The sequence below is a fragment of the Pristiophorus japonicus genome, unplaced genomic scaffold (assembly GCF_044704955.1).
Source record: "Pristiophorus japonicus isolate sPriJap1 unplaced genomic scaffold, sPriJap1.hap1 HAP1_SCAFFOLD_599, whole genome shotgun sequence".
In the NCBI taxonomy this organism is placed as follows: Eukaryota; Metazoa; Chordata; class Chondrichthyes; family Pristiophoridae; genus Pristiophorus; species Pristiophorus japonicus.
The window spans coordinates 13,756-38,207 of NW_027254508.1; the positions used below are offsets into that span (position 1 = coordinate 13,756).

The 24,452-nt window shown below is 51.5% G+C and overlaps 1 protein-coding gene across 1 annotated transcript; it reads left to right on the forward strand.

The window, feature by feature from the left end:
* Nucleotides 1-240: 240 nt before the first annotated feature.
* tm9sf1 (transmembrane 9 superfamily member 1) lies at nucleotides 241-19,376 on the forward strand (the record flags this gene model as incomplete). Its single annotated transcript, XM_070873913.1, has 5 exons — nucleotides 241-859; nucleotides 1,889-2,074; nucleotides 5,592-5,865; nucleotides 9,466-9,865; nucleotides 18,795-19,376. Coding segments are annotated over 4 exons (1,473 nt in total), but the record flags the coding sequence as incomplete, so codon positions are not given.
* Nucleotides 19,377-24,452: the final 5,076 nt, after the last annotated feature.

The following is a 24,452-nucleotide window of genomic DNA, read 5'->3' on the forward strand; positions in this document are numbered from 1 at the left end:
GAGCTTATTTAATAGTAACAAGAGGCCATTCAGCCCCCAGAGCTTATTTAATAGTAACAAGAGGCCATTCAGCCCCTCGAGACTATATGTTTCGATAAGATCACCTCTCATTCTTCTGAACTCCAATGAGTACAGGCCCAACCTTTCCTTTCTAGCACAACCCATTCATCTCGGGAATCGACCTCTGAACTGCCTCCGGAGTGTTAACGGTCTTTCCTCCCCTGCCCTCTTCCCGTGCAGATCGAGGAGCTGAAGGAGGCCATCGAGGAGCTGTACTACTTTGAGTTTGTGCTGGACGACATCCCGATCCGGGGCTTCGTGGGCTACCTGGAGGAGAGCGGCTTCCTGCCCCACACCCACAAGATCGGCCTGTGGACCCACCTGGACTTCCACGTGGAGTTCAACGGCGACCGGGTCATCTCCGCCAACGTCAGCGTGCGCGACGTCAAGCCCCACAGCCTGGACGAGCTGCGGGCGCCGGCCAGCATGACCCACACCTACAGCGTGCGCTGGCACGAGACCTCGCTGCCCTACGAGCGGCGGGGCGAGCGGCAGCGGGACTCCAGCTTCTTCCCGCGCACCCTGGAGATCCACTGGCTGTCCATCATCAACTCCATGGTGCTGGTGGTGCTGCTGACGGGCTTCGTGGTCATCATCCTCATGCGGGTTCTGCGCAATGACTTTGCCCGCTACAACCTGGAGGAGGAAGGGCCGGGCGGCGGCTCGGCAGTCGACGACTTCGACCAGGCCGACAACGGCTGGAAGATCATTCACACCGACGTCTTCCGCTTCCCGCCCCGCAAGAGCCTGCTGTGCGCCGTGCTGGGGGTGGGCGCTCAGTTCCTGGCCCTGGGCACAGGTGAGTGCTGGGGCCCCGCCCGGGAGAGGAGGGTCGCCTGGCACGGGTGTAGGCCCATTCAGCCCCCTCGGGCCTGTTACACAGGAACAGGAGGAGGCCCATTCAGCCCCCTCGGGCCTGTTACACAGGAACAGGAGGAGGCCCATTCAGCCCCTCGAGCCTGTTACATAGGAACAGGAGGAGGCCCATTCAGCCCCTCGAGCCTGTTACACAGGAACAGGAGGAGGCCCATTCAGCCCCTCGAGCCTGTTACATAGGAACAGGAGGAGGCCCATTCAGCCCCTCGAGCCTGTTGCACAGGAACAGGAGTAGGTCCATTCAGCCTCTCGAGCCTGTTACATAGGAACAGGAGGAGGCCCATTCAGCCCCTCGAGCCTGTTACACAGGAACAGGAGGAGGCCCATTCAGCCCCTCGGGCCTGTTACACAGGAACAGGAGGAGGCCCATTCAGCCCCCTCGGGCCTGTTACATAGGAACAGGAGGAGGCCCATTCAGCCCCCTCGGGCCTGTTACACAGGAACAGGAGGAGGTCCATTCAGCCCCTCGGGCCTGTTACATAGGAGCAGGAGTAGGCCCATTCAGCCCCTCGGGCCTGTTACACAGGAACAGGAGGAGGCCATTCAGCCCCTCGAGCCTGTTACACAGGAACTGGAGGAGGCCATTCAGCCCCTCGCGCCTGTTACATAGGAACAGGAGGAGGCCCATTCAGCTCCTCGGGCCTGTTACACAGCAACAGGAGGAGGCCATTCAATCCCTCGGGCCAGTTCTGCAGTTCAGTTAGATCCTGCCTGATCTGTATCTTAACTCCATCTGCCTTGGTTCCTTAACCCATGATACCCTTGCCTAACGAAATATCAATCTCAGTTTTTAAATGTTCAATTGATTTCCCCCCTCACCCCCAGCCTCAACAGCTTTTTGGGGGAGAAAGTTCCAGATTCCCACTGCCCTTTGTGTGAAGAAGTGCTTCCTAACAGCCCTCTTTTCCCCCACCCCCAGCTGTGATCTGGTTCTTTCTGATCCTCCGTGCAGGTATCATCGCCATGGCGCTGATGGGGATGTTCAACGTTCACCGACACGGGGCCATTAACTCGGCGGCCATCTTGCTGTACGCCCTGACCTGCTGCGTGTCTGGCTACATCTCCAGCAACTTTTACCGCAAGATCGGGGGCGAGCGCTGGGTCTGGAACATCGTGCTCACCACCAGCCTCTTCTCGGGTAAGGGCGAGAGGGGGGGGGGAGAGAGGGAGAGGGAGAGAGGGGTCGCCGTTCACCTGAGTGCGAAGCGAACGGGTGTTGCCCCGCTGAGGGGTTCAGGGTGAAAGGTCACTGTCCCTCAGTAGTGAGAGTAGACCATCATAGAAAAAAAGACTTGCATTTATATAGCACCTTTCACGACCACCGGACATCTCAAAGCCGCTTTACAGCCAATGAAGTACTTTTGGAGTGTGGTCACTGTTGTAATGTGGGAAACGCCAATTTGCGCACAGCAAGCTCCCACACACAGCAATGTGATAATGACCCAGATAATCTGTTTTTTTTGTTATGTTGATTGAGGGATAAATATTGGCCCCAGGACACCGGGGATAACTCCCCCTGCTCTTCTTCGAAATAGTGGCCGTGGGATCTTTTACGTCCACCCGAGAGAGCAGACGGAGCCCTCGGTTTAACGTCTCATCCGAAAGACGGCACCTCCGACAGTGCGGCACTCCCTCAGCACTGCACTGGGAGTGTCGGTCTAGATTTCTGTGCTGAAGCCCCTGGAGTGGGACTTGAACCCACAACCTCCTGACTCGGAGGCGAGAGTGCTGCCCACTGAGCCACGGCTGATCCAGTGATTGACCCCCTCTATCTGGGGCTTGATTTGAGCCAAAGTCCCAGAGGGTGCAAAGGTCAATATCTGACTGACCTTCCCTGACTTTCCACCCATTCGTTTTTGTTTTGCGAATATATGGTTCGACCCGTATCTCCGCTGCGTGGCGGTCATTGATCCTGGCACCCACACAGCTGGAAGGTCCCAAGTTCTATCCCAACCCCCAGGTCTGTGCAGACTTGGCTGTTGTCAGCTTGGGGAGGGCGGAGGGGAGAGCTGGGGCTACAATTGGCTTCATGGGGGGGAAGGGTTTCCCCGTCCCCATAATTAGGGAGGGACAGGGAGGAGAAGTTCCAGCCCCTCCAGTGATTGCAGCTGGAAGGTTTGTGTGTGTGTGTGCGCGCGCGCGCGCGTGTGTGTTTGGGAGGTGGAATAGGGCTGTGACGCCTCATGCGGTTGAATAGCCCGCTCGGTATCTGACCCCCCCCGCCCCCGCAGCTGTGGAATGGGTTTGCGCTGGGCAGGGTACTGGATGGTAGCCAGCATCCTCAGAACTCGAGGGTTATCAGGGTGTGGGGGGGTGGGTGTGTGGATTTGGGGGGGGGGTGGGGGGTGAGAGGAGTTGGGGAGCTTGCGGTGGGGTTTGGGGAGGGGGGTTGGGGGGTTTGGGGGGGGGTGGGAGGGGCTTGGGGGGGGGTGATGTGGATACCATTGAGTTGATTAAAACAATAACTTGCACCTGTATTGGGCCTTTAGCAGCTTCACAGGAGCAGTTCATCAAACAAAATGTGACACCATGCGATGTAAGCAGATATTCGGGCAGGTGACCAAAGGAGGAGAGAGGCGGAGAGGTTTAGGGAGGGAGTTCCAGAGCTCGGGGCCCAGGCAACAGAAGGCACGGCCACCGATGGTGGAGCGATTATAATCAGGGATGCTCAGGAGGGCAGAATTAGAGGAGCACAGACATCTCGGAGGGTTGTGGGGCTGGAGGAGATTACAGAAATAGGGAGGGGCCAGGGCTATGGAAGGATTTGTAAACAAGGATGTGAATTTTCGAAATCGAGACGTTGCTTAACCGGGAGCCAATGTAGGTCAATGAGCACAGGGGGTGATGGGTGAGCGGGACTCGGTGCGAGTTAGGACACGGGGCAGTGAGCACGGGGTGATGTGTGAGCGGGACTTGGTGTGAGTTAGGACACGGGGCAGTGAGCACAGGGGGTGATGGGTGAGCGGGACTTGGTGCGAGTTAGGACACGGGGCAGTGAGCATGGGGGTGATGGGTGAGCGGGACTGGGTGCGAGTTAGCACACGGGGCAGTGAGCACAGGGGGTGATGGGTGAGTGGGACTTGGTGCGAGTTAGGACACGGGGCAGTGAGCACGGGGTGATGGGTGAGCGGGACTGGGTACAAGTTAGGACACGGGGGCAGTGAGCACAGGGGGTGATGGGTGAGCGGGACTTGGTGCGAGTTAGGACACGGGGCAGTGAGCACAGGGGGTGATGGGTGAGTGGGACTGGGTGCGAGTTAGGACACGGGGCAGTGAGCACAGGGGGTGATGGGTGAGCGGGACTTGGTGCGAGTTAGGACACGGGGCAGCTAGCACAGGGGGTGATGGGTGAGCGGGACTTGGTGCGAGTTAGGACACGGGGCAGCTAGCACAGGGGGTGATGGGTGAGCAGGATTGGGTGCGAGTTAGGACAGGGGGTGATGGGTGAGCTGGACTCGGTGCGAGTTAGGACACGGGGCAGCGAGCACAGGGTGTGATGGGTGAGCGGGACTCGGTGCAAGTTAGGACACGGGGCAACCGAGTTTTGGAGGTCCTCTGGTTTACTGAGGCTGCAAGAAGGGAAGTTGGTCAGGAGAGCGTTGGGATAGTCAAGTCTAGAGGTAACAGAGGCATGGGTGAGGGGTACAGCAACAGATGAGCTGAGGCAGGGGCGGAGAGGGGCGATGTCGCGGAAGCCAGCCAGCGATCGTCGAGGGAATAGGCAGTCTCGATCATGGAGTGAAGCTCAGCTTGAGGACAACTAGGACAGTGAGACGCGGATGAAATGTGTTAGGAAAAATAGAAAAACAGCGTATTTTTAAATGGTGAGAGATTGGGAAATGTTGGTGTTCAGAGGGACCTGGGTGCCCTTGTACACCAATCACTGAAAGTTAACATGCAGGTACAGCAAGTGATTGAGAAAGCAAATGGCCTTTATTACAGGAAGATTTGAGTCTTAAGAGTAAAGACGTCTTACTGCGATTATATCGGGCCCTGGTGAGACCACACCTGGAGTATTGTGTACAGTGTTGGTCTCCTTACCCAAGGAAGGATATACTTGCCATAGAGGGAGTGCAGCGAAGGTTCACCAGACTGATTCCTGGGATGGGGGGGATTGTCCTATGAGGAGAGATTGAGTAGACTGGGCCGATATTCTCTGGAGTTTAGAAGAATGAGGTGATCTCATTGAAACACACAACATTCTTACAGGGCTTGACAGGGTAGATGCAGGGAGGGTGTTTGCCCCCGGGGCTGGGGAGTCTAGAACCAGGGGGTCACACAGTCTCAGGATAAGGGGTCGGCCATTTAGGACTGAGATGAGGAGAAACTTCTTCACTCAGAGGGTGGTGAATCTTTGGAATTCTCTGCCCCAGAGGGCTGTGGGGGCTCAGTCTTTGAGTATATTCAAGGCCGAGATCGATAGATTTTTGGATATTAAGGGAATCGAGGGATATGGGGACAGTGCAGGAAAGTGGAGTTGAGGTCGAAGGTCAGCCGTGATCTCGTTGAATGGCGGAGCAGGCTCGAGGGGCCGAATGGCCGACTCCTGTTTCTTGCATTCTTCTGAAATGCTGAGATTTGATTGGTGGCTCTGGGAGCGGTGCCTCACCTCACTCCGTCTCTCCCCCCCCCCCCCCCCCCTCCCTCCTCTGCAGCTCCGTTCTTCCTCACCTGGAGCGTCATCAACACGGTGCACTGGGCCAACGGCTCCACGCACGCCCTCCCCATCACCACCATATTACTGCTCCTCACCGTCTGGCTGCTGGTGGGCTTCCCGCTGACCGTCATCGGGGGCATCTTCGGCAAGAACAGCGCCGGCAGCTTCGACGCCCCCTGCCGCACCAAGAACATTGCCCGGGAGATCCCTTCGCAGCCCTGGTACAAGTGCGTGTTGGTCCACATGACCATCGGGGGCTTCCTGCCCTTCAGGTTGGTGTTTTGGTTCGTTCTCTCCCCACGCCACCTCGTGCAAGAATTGGGATCGCGGGTCACGCGCACATACCCCGGAGGGTCTTGGCAGCTATCAGGCATTTTATTTTAAGGAGCGGTAATTCAGATGTAGCCAATCACAATCAGGATAGACGCAGTAAACATACGACCATGACAAGTAGTTGGTGCTAGTCCCCGATCGGATCGCCGGCTGGTGGCACGAGCCGTTCTTCTCTTCACCGTCTGCCCTGATGACGCCTTCTGGGTCTTTTATTTATTCTCTCTTTAGGAGTGGCCTTGATGCAGTATATTAGCAGGGCCCTTTAACCCATGGCATGCCGAGTTCTTTGTCTCAACTCTCGGCTGAAACCCTCCTCTTCACATTTATCCTCCCGAGGTTGGAGTCAGGCGTGCCATTCTTGGCCGTCAGATGTTTGAAGCTGCCCCGTTATCAGTTATTTATGTTCGGGCTGTTCCAAGTCACTTCAACTATTGTACCATAGAATGAATCGTTCAATCCTAACACCAGTCTGAAGAGACTTTTTGGTCTCAAGTTATTTCTTCCCGTTCCCGAATTCTTCCAGTTCCCGGTTCCTTACACTCTGGAACATCTCAAAGCACTTCCCCAGCCCATGCACAACTCTTTTTTTTTTTTGGAAGTGCAGTCACTGTTGTAAGGCGAGATACACAGCAGCCAATGTGCACACAGCAAGCTCCCACAAAACAGTGATGTGACGATGACCAGATCGTGTCTGTGGGGGTTTTCTTTGCGATGTTGATTTTGAAAGATAAATCTCGGGCCCCCCCCCCCCCCCCCCCCCCCCAGGACAACTCTTCCCTGGCTCTTCTCTTACAACAGTGGCCGTGGGATGTTTTGCGTCCACCCGAGAGAGCAGACGGGGCCTTCGGTTTAAGCGGCTCGTCCGAGAGACGGCACCTCCCGACAGTGCAGCGCTCCCTCGGTGCGGGAGCCGGGAGCGTGGGCCCTGGATTGTGAGGCTCGAGTCCCCGGAGTGGGGGGGCTGGCGACATTCTGACTCCGAGGCGGGGCTGAGACCCACTGAGCCAAGGCTGTATGAGCACAGTGGTCATCGCAGCCGGCACCCAGTTCTGAGTGCGTCTCTTTTCCCCCCCCCCCCCCACCGTGTGACCACTAACCCAGGGAACACTACAACCAATTGTAGCTGGGATCTTCCTGCTCTATGTGGGGCTCGGCACCAATTGTAGCTCATGGCTACCCGCCCTTGGCTGGGATCCGCACTCGTGCCTCCCGGTTGTATACACCGCTCTCACTTTCCGTGAGGACAAATGCGGGAAGAATGGGCTGCCGAGTGAGCTCGTCCAACCTCTCCCACCCCACCCCACCCCCCCCCCAGCGTAGAGGAGGAGGAAGGGGGTAAGGAAGATTTGCATTTATATAGCGCCCTTTCGTGACCACTGGACACCCCAAAGCGCTTTACGGCCAATGAAGTACTTTTGTTTTTTTTTAAGTGTAGCCACTGGTGTAACGTAGGAAACACGGCAGTTGATTTGCGCACAGCAAGCTCCCACAAACAGCGATGTGATGATGACCAGATCGTCTGTCTTTTTTTTTGACATGTTGATTGAGGGATAAACATTGGCCCCAAGCGGGAAGAACGCCCCCCCCTGCTCTTCTTTGAAATCGTGTCTTTTACGTCCGCCTGAGAGAGCAGACGGGGGGAGGGGGGAGGGGCCTCGGTTTAACGTCTCATCCGAAAGACGGCACCTCCGACAGTGCGGCGCTCCCTCAGCGCTGCACTGGAGCGTCGGCCTAGATTTTTGGCTCTGGAGTGGGACTCGAACCCACAACCTTCTGATTCCGAGGCGATTGTGCGACCCACTGAGCCACAGCTGACACTGGGCAGACGGGGCTCTCGTGCAATCACATCTTTCCTGTAATATGGTGAACACACGAGCCACCTCCCGTCCCTCTTCTAACCCCATCAATATGTCCCTCTCTCCCTTTCTCCCTCATATGTTTATCTAGCTTCCCCTTAAACGCATTTATACCATTCGCCTCAACATAAGAACATAAGAAATAGGGGCAGGAGTCGGCCATTCGGCCCCTCGAGCCTGCTCCGCCACTCAGCAAGATCATGCCTGATCTGATCATGGACTCGGCTCCACTTCCCCGCCCGCTCCCCATAACCCCTCATTCCCCTGATCGTTCAAGAAACTGTCTATTTCTGTCTTAAATTTATTCAATGACCCAGCCTCCACAGCTCTCGGAGGCAGCGAATCCCACAGATTCACAACCCTCAGAGAGAAGAAATTTCTCCTCATCTCAGTTCTAAATGGGCGGCCCCTTATTCTAAGATTATGCCCCCTAGTTCTAGTCTCCCCCATCTGTGGAAACATCCTCTCTGCATCCACCTTGTCAAGCCCCCTCATTATCTTATACGTTTTGATAAGATCACCTCATTCTTGTGAATCCCAATGAGTAGAGGCCCAATCTACTCAACCTTTCCTCATAAGTCAACCCCCCTCATCTCCGGAATCAACCGAGTGAACCTTCTCTAAACTGCCTCCAAAGCAAGTATATCCTTTCGTAAATATGGAAACCAAAACTGCACGCAGTACTCCAGGTGTGGCCTCACCAATACCCTGTATAACTGGAGCAGGACTTCCCTGCTTTTATACTCCATCCCCTTTGCAATAAAGGCCGAGATACCATTGGCCTTCCTGATCACTTGCTGTACCTGCATACTAACCTTTTGTGTTTCATGCACAAGTACCCCCAGGTCCCTCTGTACTGCGGCACTTTGCAATCTTTCTCCATTTAAATAATAACTTGCTCTTTGATTTTTTTCTACCAAAGTGCATGACCTCACACTTTCCAACATTATACTCCATCTGACAAATTCTTGCCCACTCACTTTCCCTGTCTATGTACTCCTGCAGCCTCTCTATGACCTCCTTACACTTTCCACATTTTCACCACTCTCTGATAGACAGACCTGTATTTATATAGCACCTTTCACAACCACCGGACGTCTCAAAGTGCTTTACAGCCAATGAAGTACTTTTGGAGTGTAGTCACTGTTGTATTGTGGGGAAACGCCAATTTGCGCACAGCAAGCTCCCACACACAGCAATGTGATAATGACCCAGATAATCTGTTTTTTTGTGATGTTGATTGAGGGATAAATATTGGCCCCAGGACCCCGGGGATAACTCCCCCACTGCTCCTCTTCCGAATAGTGGCCGTGGGATCTTTTACGTCCACCTGAGAGAGCAGACGGGGCCCTCGGTTTAACGTCTCATCCGAAAGACGGCACCTCCCACAGTGCGGCACTCCCTCAGTACTGCCCCTCCCACAGTGCGGCACTCCCTCAGCACTGCACTGGGAGTGTCAGCCTGGATTTATGCGCTCGAGTCTCTGGAGTGGGACTTGAACCCACAACCTCCTGACTCCGACAAGTGGGCGGCCCACTGAGACACAGGCTCGAAGATTAGGGAGGGTGGGGGGGGGCAGTGGTGGTGGGATTTGCCTGGAATGTTTCACCTGATTGGTTCTCTCTCTCTCTCTCTCTCTCTCTCTCTCTCTCTCTCTCTCTCTCTCTCTCTCTCCCCCCGCAGCGCCATCTCAGTGGAGCTCTACTACATCTTCGCCACCATGTGGGGCCGCGAGCAGTACACGCTGTACGGCATCCTCTTCATCGTCTTCGCCATCCTGCTGAGTGTCAGTGCCTGCATCTCCATCGCCCTGACCTACTTCCAGCTGTCGAGCGAAGACCACCGCTGGTGGTGGCGATCGGTCTTCAGCACCGGCTCCACCGGCGCCTTCATGTTCCTCTACTCCGTATTCTACTACTTCAAGCGCTCCAACATGTCGGGGGCGGTGCAGACCCTGGAGTTCTTCGGCTACTCCTTCCTCACCTGCTACGTCTTCTTCCTCATGCTGGGCTCGGTCTCCTTCTTCGCCTCGCTGCAGTTCATCCGCTACATCTACGTCAACCTCAAGATGGACTGACTCCAGGTAATCTCTCCCCGGCTCGCGGCACGCCCTGGTTTTCCCCGCCACTCTCGCCGGCTCTTGTCCCTGTGCAACAGGCCCGAGGGGCTGAGTGGGCCTCCTCCTGTTCCTGTGCAACAGGTCCAAGGGGCTGAATGGGCCTCCTCCTGTTCCTGTGCAACAGGCTCGAGGGGCTGAATGGGCCTCCTCCTGTTCCTGTGTAACAGGCCCGAGAGGCTGAATGGGCCGCCTCCTGTTCCTGTGTAACAGGGTCGAGGGGCTCAATGGCCTCTCCTGTTCCTGTGTAACAGGCCCGAGGGGCTAAATGGCCTCCTCCTGTTCCTGTGTAACAGGCCCGAGGGGCTAAATGGCCTCCTCCTGTTCCTGTGTAACAGGCTCGAGGGGCTGAATGGGCCTCCTCCTGTTCCTGTCTAACAGGCTCAAGGGGCTGAATGGGCCTCCTCCTGTTCCTGTGTAACAGGCTCGAGGGGCTGAATGGCCTCCTCCTCCTGTTCCTGTGTAACAGGCCCGAGGGGCTGAATGGCCTCCTCCTGTTCCTGTGTAACAGGCCCGAGGGGCTGAATGGCCTCCTCCTGTTCCTGTGTAACAGGCCCGAGGGGCTGAATGGCCTCCTCCTGTTCCTGTGTAACAGGATCGAGGGGCTGAATGGCCTCCTCCTGTTCCTGTGTAACAGGCTCGAGGGGCTGAATGGCCTCCTCCTGTTCCTGTGTAACAGGATCGAGGGGCTGAATGGCCTCCTCCTGTTCCTGTGTAACAGGCTCGGGGACTACGAGGAGTTGGGATCTAAGCTGAAGAGCATGACCTCACAAGTAGCTATCTCGGGATTGCTCTACTTGCTGGGCCATTTAGAGAAAGGCAAGGGATTAAAAAGTGGTGTGGATGAAGGGATTCAGATTTCTTGGTCTCTGGGGAAAAATCTGGGAAAGGTGGGAACTGTACAATGGAATGTCTTTACATGGACCAAAATGGGAAGATTTACATAGAAACATAGAAATTAGGTGCAGGAGCAGGCCATTCGGCCCTTCGAGCCTGCACCACCATTCAATAAGATCATGGCTGATCATTCCCTCAGTACCCCTTTCCTGCTTTCTCACCATACCCCTTGATCCCTTTCGCCGTAAGGGCCATATCTAACTCCCTCTTGAATATATCCAATGAACTGGCATCAACAACTCTCTGCGGTAGGGAATTCCACAGGTTCACAACTCTCTGAGTGAAGAAGTTTCTCCTCATCTCAGTCCTAAATGGCTTACCCCTTATCCTTAGACTGTGACCCCTGGTTCTGGACTTCCCCAACATCGGGAACATTCTTCCTGCATCTAACCTGTCCAGTCCTGTCAGAATTTTATATGTTTCTATGAGATCCCCTCTCATCCTTCTCAACTCCAGTGAATGCAGGCCCAGTCGATCCAGTCTCTCCTCATGTGTCAGTCCTGCCATCCCAGGAATCAGTCTGGTGAACCTTCGCTGCACTCCCTCAATAGCAAGAACGTCCTTCCTCAGATTAGGAGACCAAAACTGAACACAATATTCCAGATGAGGCCTCACCAAGGCCCTGTACAACTGCAGTAAGACCTCCCTGCTCTTATACTCAAATCCTCTCGCTATGAAGGCCAACATACCATTTGCCGCCTTCACCACCTGCTGTACCTGCATGCCAACTTTCAATGACTGATGTACCATGACACCCAGGTCTCGTTGCACCTCCCCTTTACCAATCTGTCACCATTCAAATAATATTCTGCCTTTGTGTTTTTGCCCCCAAAGTGGATAACCTCACATTTATCCACATTATACTGCATCTGCCATGCATTTGCCCACTCACCTAACCTGTCCAAATCACCCTGCAGCCTCTTAGCATCCTCCTCACAGCTCACACTGCCACCCAGCTTAGTGTCATCTGCAAACTTGGAGATATTACACTCAATTCCTTCATCTAAATCATTGATGTACAGTGTAAACAGCTGGGGCCCCAGCACAGAACCTTGCGGTACCCCACTAGTCACTGCCTGCCATTCTGAAAAGTATCCATTTACTCCTACTCTTTGCTTCCTGTCTGACAACCAGTTCTCAATCCACGTCAGCACACTACCCCCAATCCCATGTGCTTTAACTTTGCACATTAATCTCTTGTGTGGGACTTTGCAGTTAGTTTTTATGTTCCCTGCAAGCTTCCCCTCATTTATTTCCCCCCTCCTAATTAAACCCTTTGTCTTCCTCTGCTGAATTCTACATTTCTCCCAGTCCTCAGATTTGCTGCTTTTTTTTGGCCAATTTATATGCCATTTCCTTGGATTTAACATTCTCCCTCATTTCCCTTGTTAGCCACGGTTGAGCCACCCTCCCCGTTTTATTTTTACTCCAGACAGGGATGTACAATTGTTGAAGTTCATCCATGTGATCTTTAAAGATCTGCCATTGCCTATCCACCATCAACCCTTTAAGTATAATTCGCCAGTCTATTCTAACCAATTCACACTTCATACCATCGAAGTTACCTTTCCTTAAGTTCAGGACCCTAGTCTCTGAATTAACTGTGTCACTCTCCATCTTAATAAAGAATTCTACCATATTATGGTCACTCTTCCCCAAGGGGCCTCACACAACAAGATTGCTAATTAGTCCTTTCTCATTACACATCACCCAGTCTAGGATGGCCAGCTCTCTAGTTTGTTCCTCGACATATTGGTCTAGAAAATCATCCCAAATACACTCCAGGAAATCCTCCTCCATCGTATTGCTACCGGTTTGGTTAGCCCAATCAATATGTAGATTAGAGTTACCCATGATAACTGCTGTACCTTTATTGAACGCATCCCTAATTTCCTGTTTGATGCCATCCCCAACCTCACTTCTACTGTTTGGTGATCTGTACACAACTCCCACTAGCGTTTTCTGCCCTTTGGTGTTCCGCAGCTCTGCCCATACAGATTCCACCTCATCCAGGCTAATGTCCTTCCTTAATATTTCGTTAATCTCCTTTTTAACCAGCAACGCTACCCCACCTTCTTTTCCTTCCTGTCTATTTTTCCTGAATATTGAATACCCTTGGATGTTGAGTTCCCAGCCTTGGTCATCCTGAAGCCATGTGTCTGTAATCCCAATTACATCATATCTGTTTACCGCTATCTGCACAGTTAATTCGTCCACCTTATTCCGAATACTCCTCGCATTGAGGCACAGAGTCTTCAGGCTTGTCTTTTTAACACACTTTGCCCCTTTAGAATTTTGCTGTAATGTGGCCCATTTTGTTTTTTGTCTTGGGTTTCTCTGCCCTCCACTTTTACTATTCTCCTTTCTATCTTTTGCTTCTGCCCCTCTTCTACTTCCCTCTGTCTCCCTGCATAGGTTCCCATCCCCCTGCCATATTAGTTTAAACCCTCCCCAACAGCACTAGCAACCACTCCCCCCAGGGACATTGGTTCCTGTCCTGTTGCTGGTTAAAAAGGAGATTAACGAAATATTAAGGAAGGACATTAGCCTGGATGAGGTGGAATCTGTATGGGCAGAGCTGCGGAACACCAAAGGGCAGAAACGCTCGTGGGAGTTGTGTACAGACCACCAAACAGTAGAAGTTTTGTACTGGTCCCACCTCCCCCAGAACCGGTTCCTATGTCCCAGGAATTTGAATCCCTCCTTCTTGCACCACTCCTCAAGCCACGTATTCATCTGAACTATCCTGCGATTCCTACTTTGACTAGCACGTGGCACTGGTAGCAATCCTAAGATTACTACCTTTTGAGGTCCTACTGTAGACAACTCCGACTAGCGTTTTCTGCCCTTTGGTGTTCCGCAGCTCTACCCATACAGATTCCACCTCATGCCGAGGGGCTGAATGGCCTCCTCCTGTTCCTATGTAACAGTCCCGTGGGGCTGAATGGCCTCCTCCTGTTCCTGTGTAACAGCCCGAGGGGCTGAATGGCCTCCTCCTGTTCCTATGTAACAGGCTCGAGGGGCTGAATGGCCTCCTCCTGTTCCTGTGTAACAGGCTCGAGGGGCTGAATGGCCTCCTCCTGTTCCTGTGTAACAGGCCCGAGGGGCTGAATGGCCTCCTCCTGTTCCTGTGTAACAGGCCCGAGGGGCTGAATGGCCTCCTCCTGTTCCTGTGTAACAGCCCGAGGGGCTGAATGGCCACCTCCTGTTCCTGTGTAACAGGCCCAAGGGGCTGAATGGCCTCCTCCTGTTCCTGTGTAACAGGCTCGAGGGGCTGAATGGCCTCCTCCTGTTCCTGTGTAACAGGCCCGAGGGGCTGAATGGCCTCCTCCTGTTCCTGTGTAACAGGCTCGAGGGGCTGAATGGCCTCCTGCTGTTCCTGTGTAACAGGCCCGAGGGGCTGAATGGCCTCCTCCTGTTCCTGTGTAACAGGCCCGAGGGGCTGAATGGCCTCCTGCTGTTCCTGTGTAACAGGCTCGAGGACTATGAGGAGTTGGGATCTAAGCTGAAGAGCATGACCTCACAAGTAGCTATCTCAGGATTTCTCAACTTGCTGGGCCATTTGGAGAAAGGCAGGGGATTAAAAAGTGGTGCAGATGGAGTGATTCAGATTTCTTGATCCCTGGGGGAAAATCTGGGAAAGGTGGGAACTGTACAATGGAATGTCTTTACACGGACCAAAATGTGCAGATTTAAACACCCGCATTATAACATTTTTAAAAGAGCTATATAGAAAGTTAACATGCAGCTCCAGCCATCAATTAAGAGGGTAAATGGTATGCTAGCCTTTATTTCAAGGGGGTTGAAATGGAAGAGCAAGAATGTTTTGCTGCAATTATAATAGATTGAGCCTATATTCTCTGGAGTTTAGAAGAATGAGAGGTGATCTCATTAAAGCATATAACATTCGGAGAGGGCTCGACAGGGTAGATGCAGGGAGAGTGTTTTCCCCCGGGCTGGGGAGTCTAGAACCAGGGGTCACAGTCTCAGGATAAGGGCTCGGCCATTTAGGACTGAGATGAGGAGAAACTTCTTCACTCAGAGGGTGGTGAATCTTTGGAGTTCTCTGCCCCAGAGGGCTGTGGATACGAAAATCAGAAATATAGGAGCAGAAGTAGGCCTTATGCCCCTCGAACCTGATCGATAAGATCATGGCTGATCGTTGTCCTTAACTGTACTTTCCTAGCTGATCCCCATATCAAAGACTGAGCAGAGAATTCCAAAGATTCACCACCCTCTGAGTGAAAAAGTTTCTCCTCATCTCAGTCCTAAATGGCCGAGCCCTTATTCTGAGACTGTGTGACCCCTGGTTCTAGACTCCCCCAGCCCGGGGGGAAACACCCTCCCTGCATCTACCCTGATGCTCAGCCGTTGTGTGTATTCAAGGCCGACATCTTTAGATTTTTGGACTCTCGGGGAATGGAGGGATACAGGGATAGTGTAACAAAAGAATTGCATTTTTATTTTAACATGATTTTCCCTTCATGAATCCATGCTGCGTCTGCTTGATTGCACTATTCTTATCTCGATGTCCCGCTATTTCTTCCTTATTGGTTTCAAGCATTTTCCCCACTACAGATGTTAAACTAACCGGCCTATAGTTACCTGCCTTTTGTCTGCCCCCTTTTTTAAACAGGCGTTACATTAGCTGCTTTCAAATCCGCTGGTACCTCCCCAGAGTCCAGAGAATTTTGGTAGATTATATCGAATGCATCTGCTATAACTTCCACCATCTCTTTTAATACCCTGGGATGCATTTCATCAGGACCAGGGGACTTGTCTACCTTGAGTCCCATTATTAGCCTGTCCAGCACTACCCCCCCCCCCTAGTGATAGTGATTGTCTCAAGGTCCTCCCTTCCCACATTCCTGTGACCAGCAATTTCTGGCATGGTTTCTGTGTCTTCCACTGTGAAGACCGATGCAAAATAATAGTTTAAGATCTCAACCATTTCCACATTTCCCATTATTAAATCCCCCTTCTCATCTTCTAAGGGACCAACATTTACTTTAGTCACTCTTTTCCGTTTTATATATCTGTAAAAGCTTTTACGATCCGTTTTCATGTTTTGCGCAAGTTTACTTTCGTAATCTATCTTTCCTTTCTTTATTGCTTTCTTAGTCATTCTTTGCTGTCGTTTAACATTTTCCCAATCTTCTATTTTCCCACTAACCTTGGCCACCTTATACGCATTGGTTTTTAATTTGATACTCTCCTTAATTTCCTTGGTTATCCACGGCTGGTTATCTCTTCTCTTACCGCCCTTTTTCATTGGAATATATTTTTGTTGAGCACTATGAAAGAGCTCCTTAAAAGTCCTCCACTGTTCCTCAATTGTGCCACCGTTTAGTCTGTGTTTCCAGTCTACTTTAGCCAACTCTGCCCTCATCCCACTGTAGTCCCCTTTGTTTAAGCATAGTACTCTCGTTTGAGATACTACTTCCTCACCCTCAATCTGTATTACAAATTCAACCATACTGTGATCACTCATTCCGAGAGGATCTTTTACTAAGAGATCGTTTATTATTGATGTCTCATTACAGAGGACCAGATCTAAGATAGCTTGCTCCCTTGTAGGTTCTGTAACATACTGTTCTAAGAAACAATCCCGTATGCATTCGATGAATTCCTCCTCCAGGCTACCCCGTGCGATTTGATTTGACCAATCGATATGTAGGTTAAAATCCCCCATGATTACTGCCGTTCCTTTTTCACATGCCTCTATTATTCCCTTGATTATTGCCCGCCCCACCGTGAAGTTATTATTTGGGGGCCTATAAACTACGCCTAACAGTGAGTAACTCGCACCAAGTCCCACTCACCCATCACCACCTGTGCTCACTGCCCCGTGTCCAAACTCGCTCACCCATCACCCCCTGTGCTCGCTGCCCCATGCCCTAACTCGCTCACCCATCACCCCCTGTGCTCACTGACCTACATTGGCTCCAGGTTAAACAACGCCTCGATTTCAAAATTCTCATCCTTGTTTACAAATCCCTCCATGGCCCTCGCCCCCTCCCTATCTCTGTATCCCCCTCCAGCCCCTACACCCCTCCCTATCTCTGTAATCCCCTCCAGCCCCACAACCCCCCGAGATGTCTGCACTCCTCTAATTCTGCCCTCCTGACCATCCCTGATTATAATCGCTCCACCATTGGTGGCCGTGCCTTCTGTTGCCTGGGCCCCAAGCTCTGGAACTCCCTCCCTAAACCTCTCCGTCTCTCTACCTCTCTCTCCTCCTTCAAGACGCTCCTTAAAACCGACCTCTGACCAAGCTTTTCTTGCCCTAATTTCTCCTTGTGCGGCTCGGTGTCAAATTCATATCGCATAACACTCCTGTGAAGCACCTTGGGAGGTTTCACGGCGTTAAAGGTGCTATATAAATACAAGTTGTTGTTATACAAAGCCACTTTGAATTGCCCTTTTTTATATTGAGCATCATGAGATGGTGAGAATTGTACCTGTCCCAACTCTGACCCTATGTGTGTGTGTTTCAGTCTGGTGAACCTTTGTTACACTCCCTCTATGGCAAGTATAGAAACATAGAAAATAGGTGCAGGAGTAGGCCATTCGGCCCTTCTAGCCTGCACCGCCATTCAATGAGTTCATGGCTGAACATTCAACTTCAGTACCCCATTCCTGCTTTCTCGCCATACCCCTTGATCCCCCTAGTAGTAAGGACCTCATCTAACTCCTTTTTGAATATATTTAGTGAATTGGCCTCAACAACTTTCTGTGGTAGAGAATTCCGCAGGTTCACCACTCTCTGGGTGAAGAAGTTTCTCCTCATCTCGGTCCTAAATGGCTTACCCCTTATCCTTAGACTGTGACCTCTGGTTCTGGACTTCCCCAACATTGGGAACATTCTTCCTGCATCTAACCTGTCTAACCCTGTCAGAATTTTAAATGTTTCTATGAGGTCCCCTCTCATTCTTCTGAACTCCAGTGAATACAAGCCCAGTTGATCCAGTCTTTCTTGATAGGTCAGTCCCGCCATCCCGGGAATCAGTCTGGTGAACCTTCGCTGCACTCCCTCAATAGCAAGAATGTCCTTCCTCAGGTTAGGAGACCAAAACTGTACACAATACTCCAGGTGTGGCCTCACCAAGGCCCTGTACAACTGTAGCAACACCTCCCTGCCCCTGTACTCAAATCCCCTTGCTATGAAGGCCAACATGCCATTTGCTTTCTTAACCGCCTGCTGCACCTGCATGCCAACCTTCAATCACTGATGTGACTGATACCCTTCTTTAGGTAAGGAGACCCAAACTGTGCCCAATACTCCAGGTGTGGTCTCACCAGGGCCCGATATAATCGCAGCAAGACCTCTTTACGCTTATGCCTGGAAGAGTGGTGGATGCAGAAACCCTCACCACTTTTAAGCGATGGTTGGATGGGCACTTAAAGTGCAGTAACCTGCAGGGTTACGGACCTAGAGCTAGTAATTGGGATTAGACCTTTTGTTGGACGGCGCAGATATAATGGTAAGTACTGCAGGGAATAGAAGACGGCCAGGATGTGATCTCCTGGACTAGTGTCGATCGCCTGGATGGGTTGGAGAGGAATTTTCCCAGATTTTTTTCCCCCTAAATTGGCCTGGGTTTTAATCTGGATTTCCCCTCTCCCAGGGGATCACATGGCTCCAGTTGGGTTGGAGTGTAGAATGTTTCAGTATAAGGGGGTGTCGCGGTTGCGTGGGGCGGACTGGTTGGGCTGGATGCTCTTTGCCTTTCCGTCATTGTTCACAGGTTTATATGTAACCTTCAGGGCTGCTGACCGAGGGCCGTGCGGCTCTTTGTCGGCCGGGGCGGACACGGCGGACCGGAATGGCGCTGTAAATGTTTCTACACTCAACTCCTCTTGTGATGAAGGCCAACGTCCCATTAGCTTTGTTAATTGCATCGCGCCCCCGCCCCCAAGATTCCCTCTCCCCACATGGCCACTTGTCGCGATCACATGAACTTTCAGCTGTGTGTTTCTTTTTTCCTCTCCGAGGCAGATTCCAAAAAATGGTGACGCGGCAAGACGGAGGAACGGCTGCGGGGAGCGTGAGCAAAGGGGTTGGGGGGAAGGGCAACCGCGTCCCACAGCGGCTGACGGTCAGGCTCCGGCAGCGAGAGCGCTTCTGGAATTCTCGACACGACGAATGTCTCCCCTTTTCTTTTGTTTTGTTTTTTTTCTTCTGCGAGCATGTGTCGACAAGGTCAGCACACTCGCACTGTGTAAAATATGTAACATTATAAATATTATCAAGCAATGAGAGGGTTGTGAAATTTTATAAACTGTCGAACCGCCTAGAAATGGGATTGGGGTTTCTTTTGTACAGCAGACCGTCATCTTGTCCTTGGTTTCTTTTTGTGTGCCGTCAGCGATCATTTTCGATCTCCCCCTTCGGAATTCGATTGTGGAATTTTGTCTAATTTAAATAGCTTGCTGGACTTTATTTCTTCCAAAAAATACAAGAACATGTGATCGCTTCTGGGAAAGGGACACTGTGAGCAGTCTTCCCCTTTCCCCTCTTGTGTCTCTCCTGTCTTTCGCAGCTATCTTTTATTATAATAAAAACAATTTTCATTCTTAATAGCTGACTGCGTGTCTGCATTACATTCTTCAAACTCTGATATACCCCACACCCCTCACTGTAACACTGATATACCCCACACCCCTCACTGTAACACTGATATACCCCACGCCCCTCACTGTAACACTGATATACCCCACACCCCTCACTGTAACACTGATATACCCCACGCCCCTCACTGTAACACTGATATACCCCACGCCCCTCACTGTAACACTGATATACCCCACGCCCCTCACTGTAACACTGATATACCCCACACCCCTCACTGTAACACTGATATACCCCACACCCCTCACTGTAACACTGATATACCCCACGCCCCTCACTGTAACACTGATATACCCCACGCCCCTCACTGTAACACTGATATACCCCACTCCCCTCACTGTAACACTGATATACCCCACACACCTCACTGTAACACTGATATACCCCACACACCTCACTGTAACACTGATATACCCCATACCCCTCACTGTAACACTGATATACCCCACGCCCCTCACTGTAGCACTGATATACCCCACACCCCTCACTGTAACACTGATATACCCCACACCCCTCACTAACACTGATATACCCCACACCCCTCACTGCAACACTGATATACCCCACGCCCCTCACTGTAACACTGATATACCCCACACCCCTCACTGTAACACTGATATACACCACACCCCTCACTGTAACACTGATATATCCCATACCCCTCACTGTAACACTGATATACCCCATACCCCTCACTGCAACACTGATATATCCCACACCCCTCACTGTAACACTGATATATCCCATACCCCTCACTGTAACACTGATATACCCCACACTCCTCATTGTAACACTGATATATCCCACACCCCTCACTGTAACACTGATATATCCCATACCCCTCACTGTAACACTGATATACCCCACACTCCTCACTGTAACAGATATATCCCACACCCCTCACTGTAACACTGATATATCCCACACCCCTCACTGTAACACTGATATACCCCACGCCCCTCACTGTAACACTGATATACCCCACACCCCTCACTGTAACACTAATATACCCCAACCCCTCACTGTAACACTGATATATCCTACACCCCTCACTGTAACACTGATATATCCCATACCCCTCACTGTAACACTGATATACCCCACACTCCTCACTGTAACAGATATATCCCACACCCCTCACTGTAACACTGATATATCCCACACCCCTCACTGTAACACTGATATACCCCACACCCCTCACTGTAACATTGATATATCCCACACCCCTCACTGTAACACTGATATATCCCATACCCCTCACTGTAACACTGATATACCCCACACTCCTCACTGTAACAGATATATCCCACACCCCTCACTGTAACACTGATATATCCCACACCCCTCACTGTAACACTGATATACCCCACACCCCTCACTGTAACATTGATATATCCCACACCCCTCACTGTAACACTGATATACCCCACACCTCTCACTTTAACACTGATATACCCCACACTCCTCACTAACACTGATATACCTCACACCCCTCACTGTAACACTGATATACCCCACACTCCTCACTAACACTGATATACCTCACACCCCTCACTGTAACACTCTGATATACCCCACACACCTCACTGTAACACTGATATACCCCACAGCCCTCACTGTAACACACTGATATACCCCACACCCCTCACTGTAACACTGATATACCCCACACCTGTCACTGTAACACTCTGATATACCTCACACCCCTCACTGTAACACTCTGATATACCCCACACACCTCACTGTAACACACTGATATACCCCACACCCCTCACTGTAACACTCTGATATACCCCACACACCTCACTGTAACACACTGATATACCCCACACACCTCACTGTAACACTGATATACCCCACACCCCTCACTGTAGCACTGATATACCCCACACCCCTCACTGTAACACTGATATACCCCACACCCCTCACTGTAGCACTGATATACCCCACACCCCTCACTGTAACACTCTGATATACCCCACACACCTCACTGTAACACACTGATATACCCCACACACCTCACTGTAACACTGATATACCCCACACCTGTCACTGTAACACTCTGATATGGAAATATAGAAATTTACAGCGCAGACAGAGGCCATTTCGGCCCATCATGTCAGCGTCGGCCGACAAAGATCCTCACAGCCCTTGGTCAGCAGCCCTGAAGGTTACATAGAAACCTTTGAACAATAGCGGACAGGTGGAGAGCACCCAGCCCAGCAGTCCGCCCCACCCCTTACACTGAAAAATTCTACACTCCACCCCAAGTGGAGCCATGTGATCTGCTGGGAGAGGCAAAAACCAGATAAAAACCCAGGCCAATTGGAGGGAACAAAATCTGGTAAAACTCTCCAATCCATCCAGGCGATCGAAACTAGTCGAGGAGATTATCCTGGCCGTATTCGATTCCCTGCAGCACTTACCATCATATCTGCCGGCCAACAAGAGGTTATCTTCAGCCGCCTGAGGAAGGGAGTGTTTGAAGACCAGGCCCTCAAAACTTCCACCAAGCTCATGGTCTACAGGGCTGTAGTGATACCCGCCCTCCTGTATGGCTCAGAGACATGGACCATGTACAGTAGACACCTCAAGTCACTGGAGAAATACCACCAGTGATTCCTGCGCAAGATCCTGCAAATCCCCTGGGAGGACAGACGCACCAACGTTAGTGTCCTCGACCAGGCCAACGTCCCCAGCATCGAAGCACTGACCACACACTCGACCAACTCCGCTGGGCAGGCCACATTGTTCGCATGCCCGACACAAGACTCCCAAAACAAGCGCCCTACTCGGAACTCCTACACGGCAAAGGTGGGCAGAGGAAACGTTACAAGGGACCACCCTCAAAGCCTCCCTGATAAAGTGCAACATCCCCACTGACACCTGGGAGTCCCTGGGCCCAAAGACCAGTTTGCCCTAAGTGGAGGAAGAGCATCCGGGAGGGCGCTGAGCACCTCGAGTCTCGTCGCCGAGAGTGTGCAGAAAGCAAGCGCAGGCAGCGGAAGGAGCGTGCGGCAAACCGGTCCCACCCTCCCCTTCCCTCAACCACTGTCTGTCCCACCTGTGACAGGGACTGTAATTCCCGTATTGGACTGTACTGTCACCTGAGAACTCATGTTAAGAGTGGAAGCAAATCTTCCTCGATTCCGAGGGACTGCCTATGATGATGATGATGTTGATGACCCAGTCTAATCCCAATTACCAGCTCCAGGTCCATCACCCTGCAGGTTACAGCAGTTCAAGTGTACATCCAAGCACCTGTTAAATATGGTGACAATTTCTGCTTTTCCAGCCTTCCAGGCTGAGTTCCAGACCCCCGAACTTTCTGTGTGAAGTAGCCTCCCCTCAAATCCTCTCTCTACCTTCCACCAACCACTGTATACCCCACTAAATACCACACTGTAACATTCTGATATACCCACATCCCTCACTGTAACACTGATATACCCCACACCCCTCACTAACACTGATATACCCCACACCCCTCACTGTAACACTGATACCCCACACCTCTCACTGTAACACTGATATACCCCACACCCCTCACTGTAACACTGATATACCCCACACCCCTCACTGTAACACTGATATACCCCACACCCCTCACTGTAACACAGATATACCCCACGCCCCTCACTGTAACACTGATATACCCCACGCCCCTCACTGTAACACTGATATACCCCACACCCCTCACTGTAACACTGATATATCCCACACTCCTCACTGTAACACTGATATACCCCACACCCATCACTGTAACACTGATATACCTCACACTGCTCACTGTAACACTCCCATATACCCCACACCCCTCACTGTAACGCTGATATATCCCACACCCCTCACTGTAACACTGATATACCCCACACTCCTCACTTTAACACTGATATACCCCACACCCCTCACTGTAACAGTGATATACCCGACACCCTTCACTGTAACACTGATATATCCCACACCCCTCACTAATACTGATATACCCCATACTCCTCACTGTAACACTGATATACCCCACACCCCTCACTGTAACACTGATATACCCCACACCCTTCACTGTAACACTGATATATCGCACATCTCTCACTGTAACACTGATATACCCCACACCCCTCACTGTAACACTGATATACCCCACATCCCTCACTGTAACACTGATATACCCCACATCCCTCACTGTAACACTGATACCCCACACTCCTCACTGTAACACTGATATACCCCACACCCCTCACTGTAACACTCTGATATACCCCACACCTCTCACTGTAACACTGATATACCCCACGCCCCTCACTGTAACAGTGATATACCCTACACCCCTCACTGTAACACTGATATACCCCACACCCCTCACTGTAACACTGATATACCCCACGCCCCTCACTGTAACACTGATATACCCCACACCCCTCACTGTAACACTGATATACTTCATACTCCTCACTGTAACACTGATATACCCCACACCCCTCACTGTAACACTGATATATCCCACACCCCTCACTGTAACACTGATATATCCCATACCCCTCACTGTAACACTGATATATCCCATACCCCTCACTGTAACACTGATATACCCCACACGAACACTGATATACCTCACACTCCTCACTGTAACACTGATATACCCCACACCTCTCACTGTAACACTGATATACCTCACACCCTTCACTGTAGCACTGATATACCCCACACCCCTCACTGTAACACTGATATACCCCACACCCCTCACTGTAACACTGATATACCCCACACCCCTCACTGTAACACTGATATACCCCACACCCCTCACTGTAGCACTTATATACCCCACACCCCTCACTGTAACACTGATATACCCCTCACTGTAACACTGATATACCCCACACCCCTCACTGTAACACTGATTTACCCCACACCCCTCACTGTAACACTGATACCCCACACCCCTCACTGTAACACTGATATACCTCACACTCCTCAATGTAACACTCCCATATACCCCACACCCATCACTGTAACACTGATATACCCCAC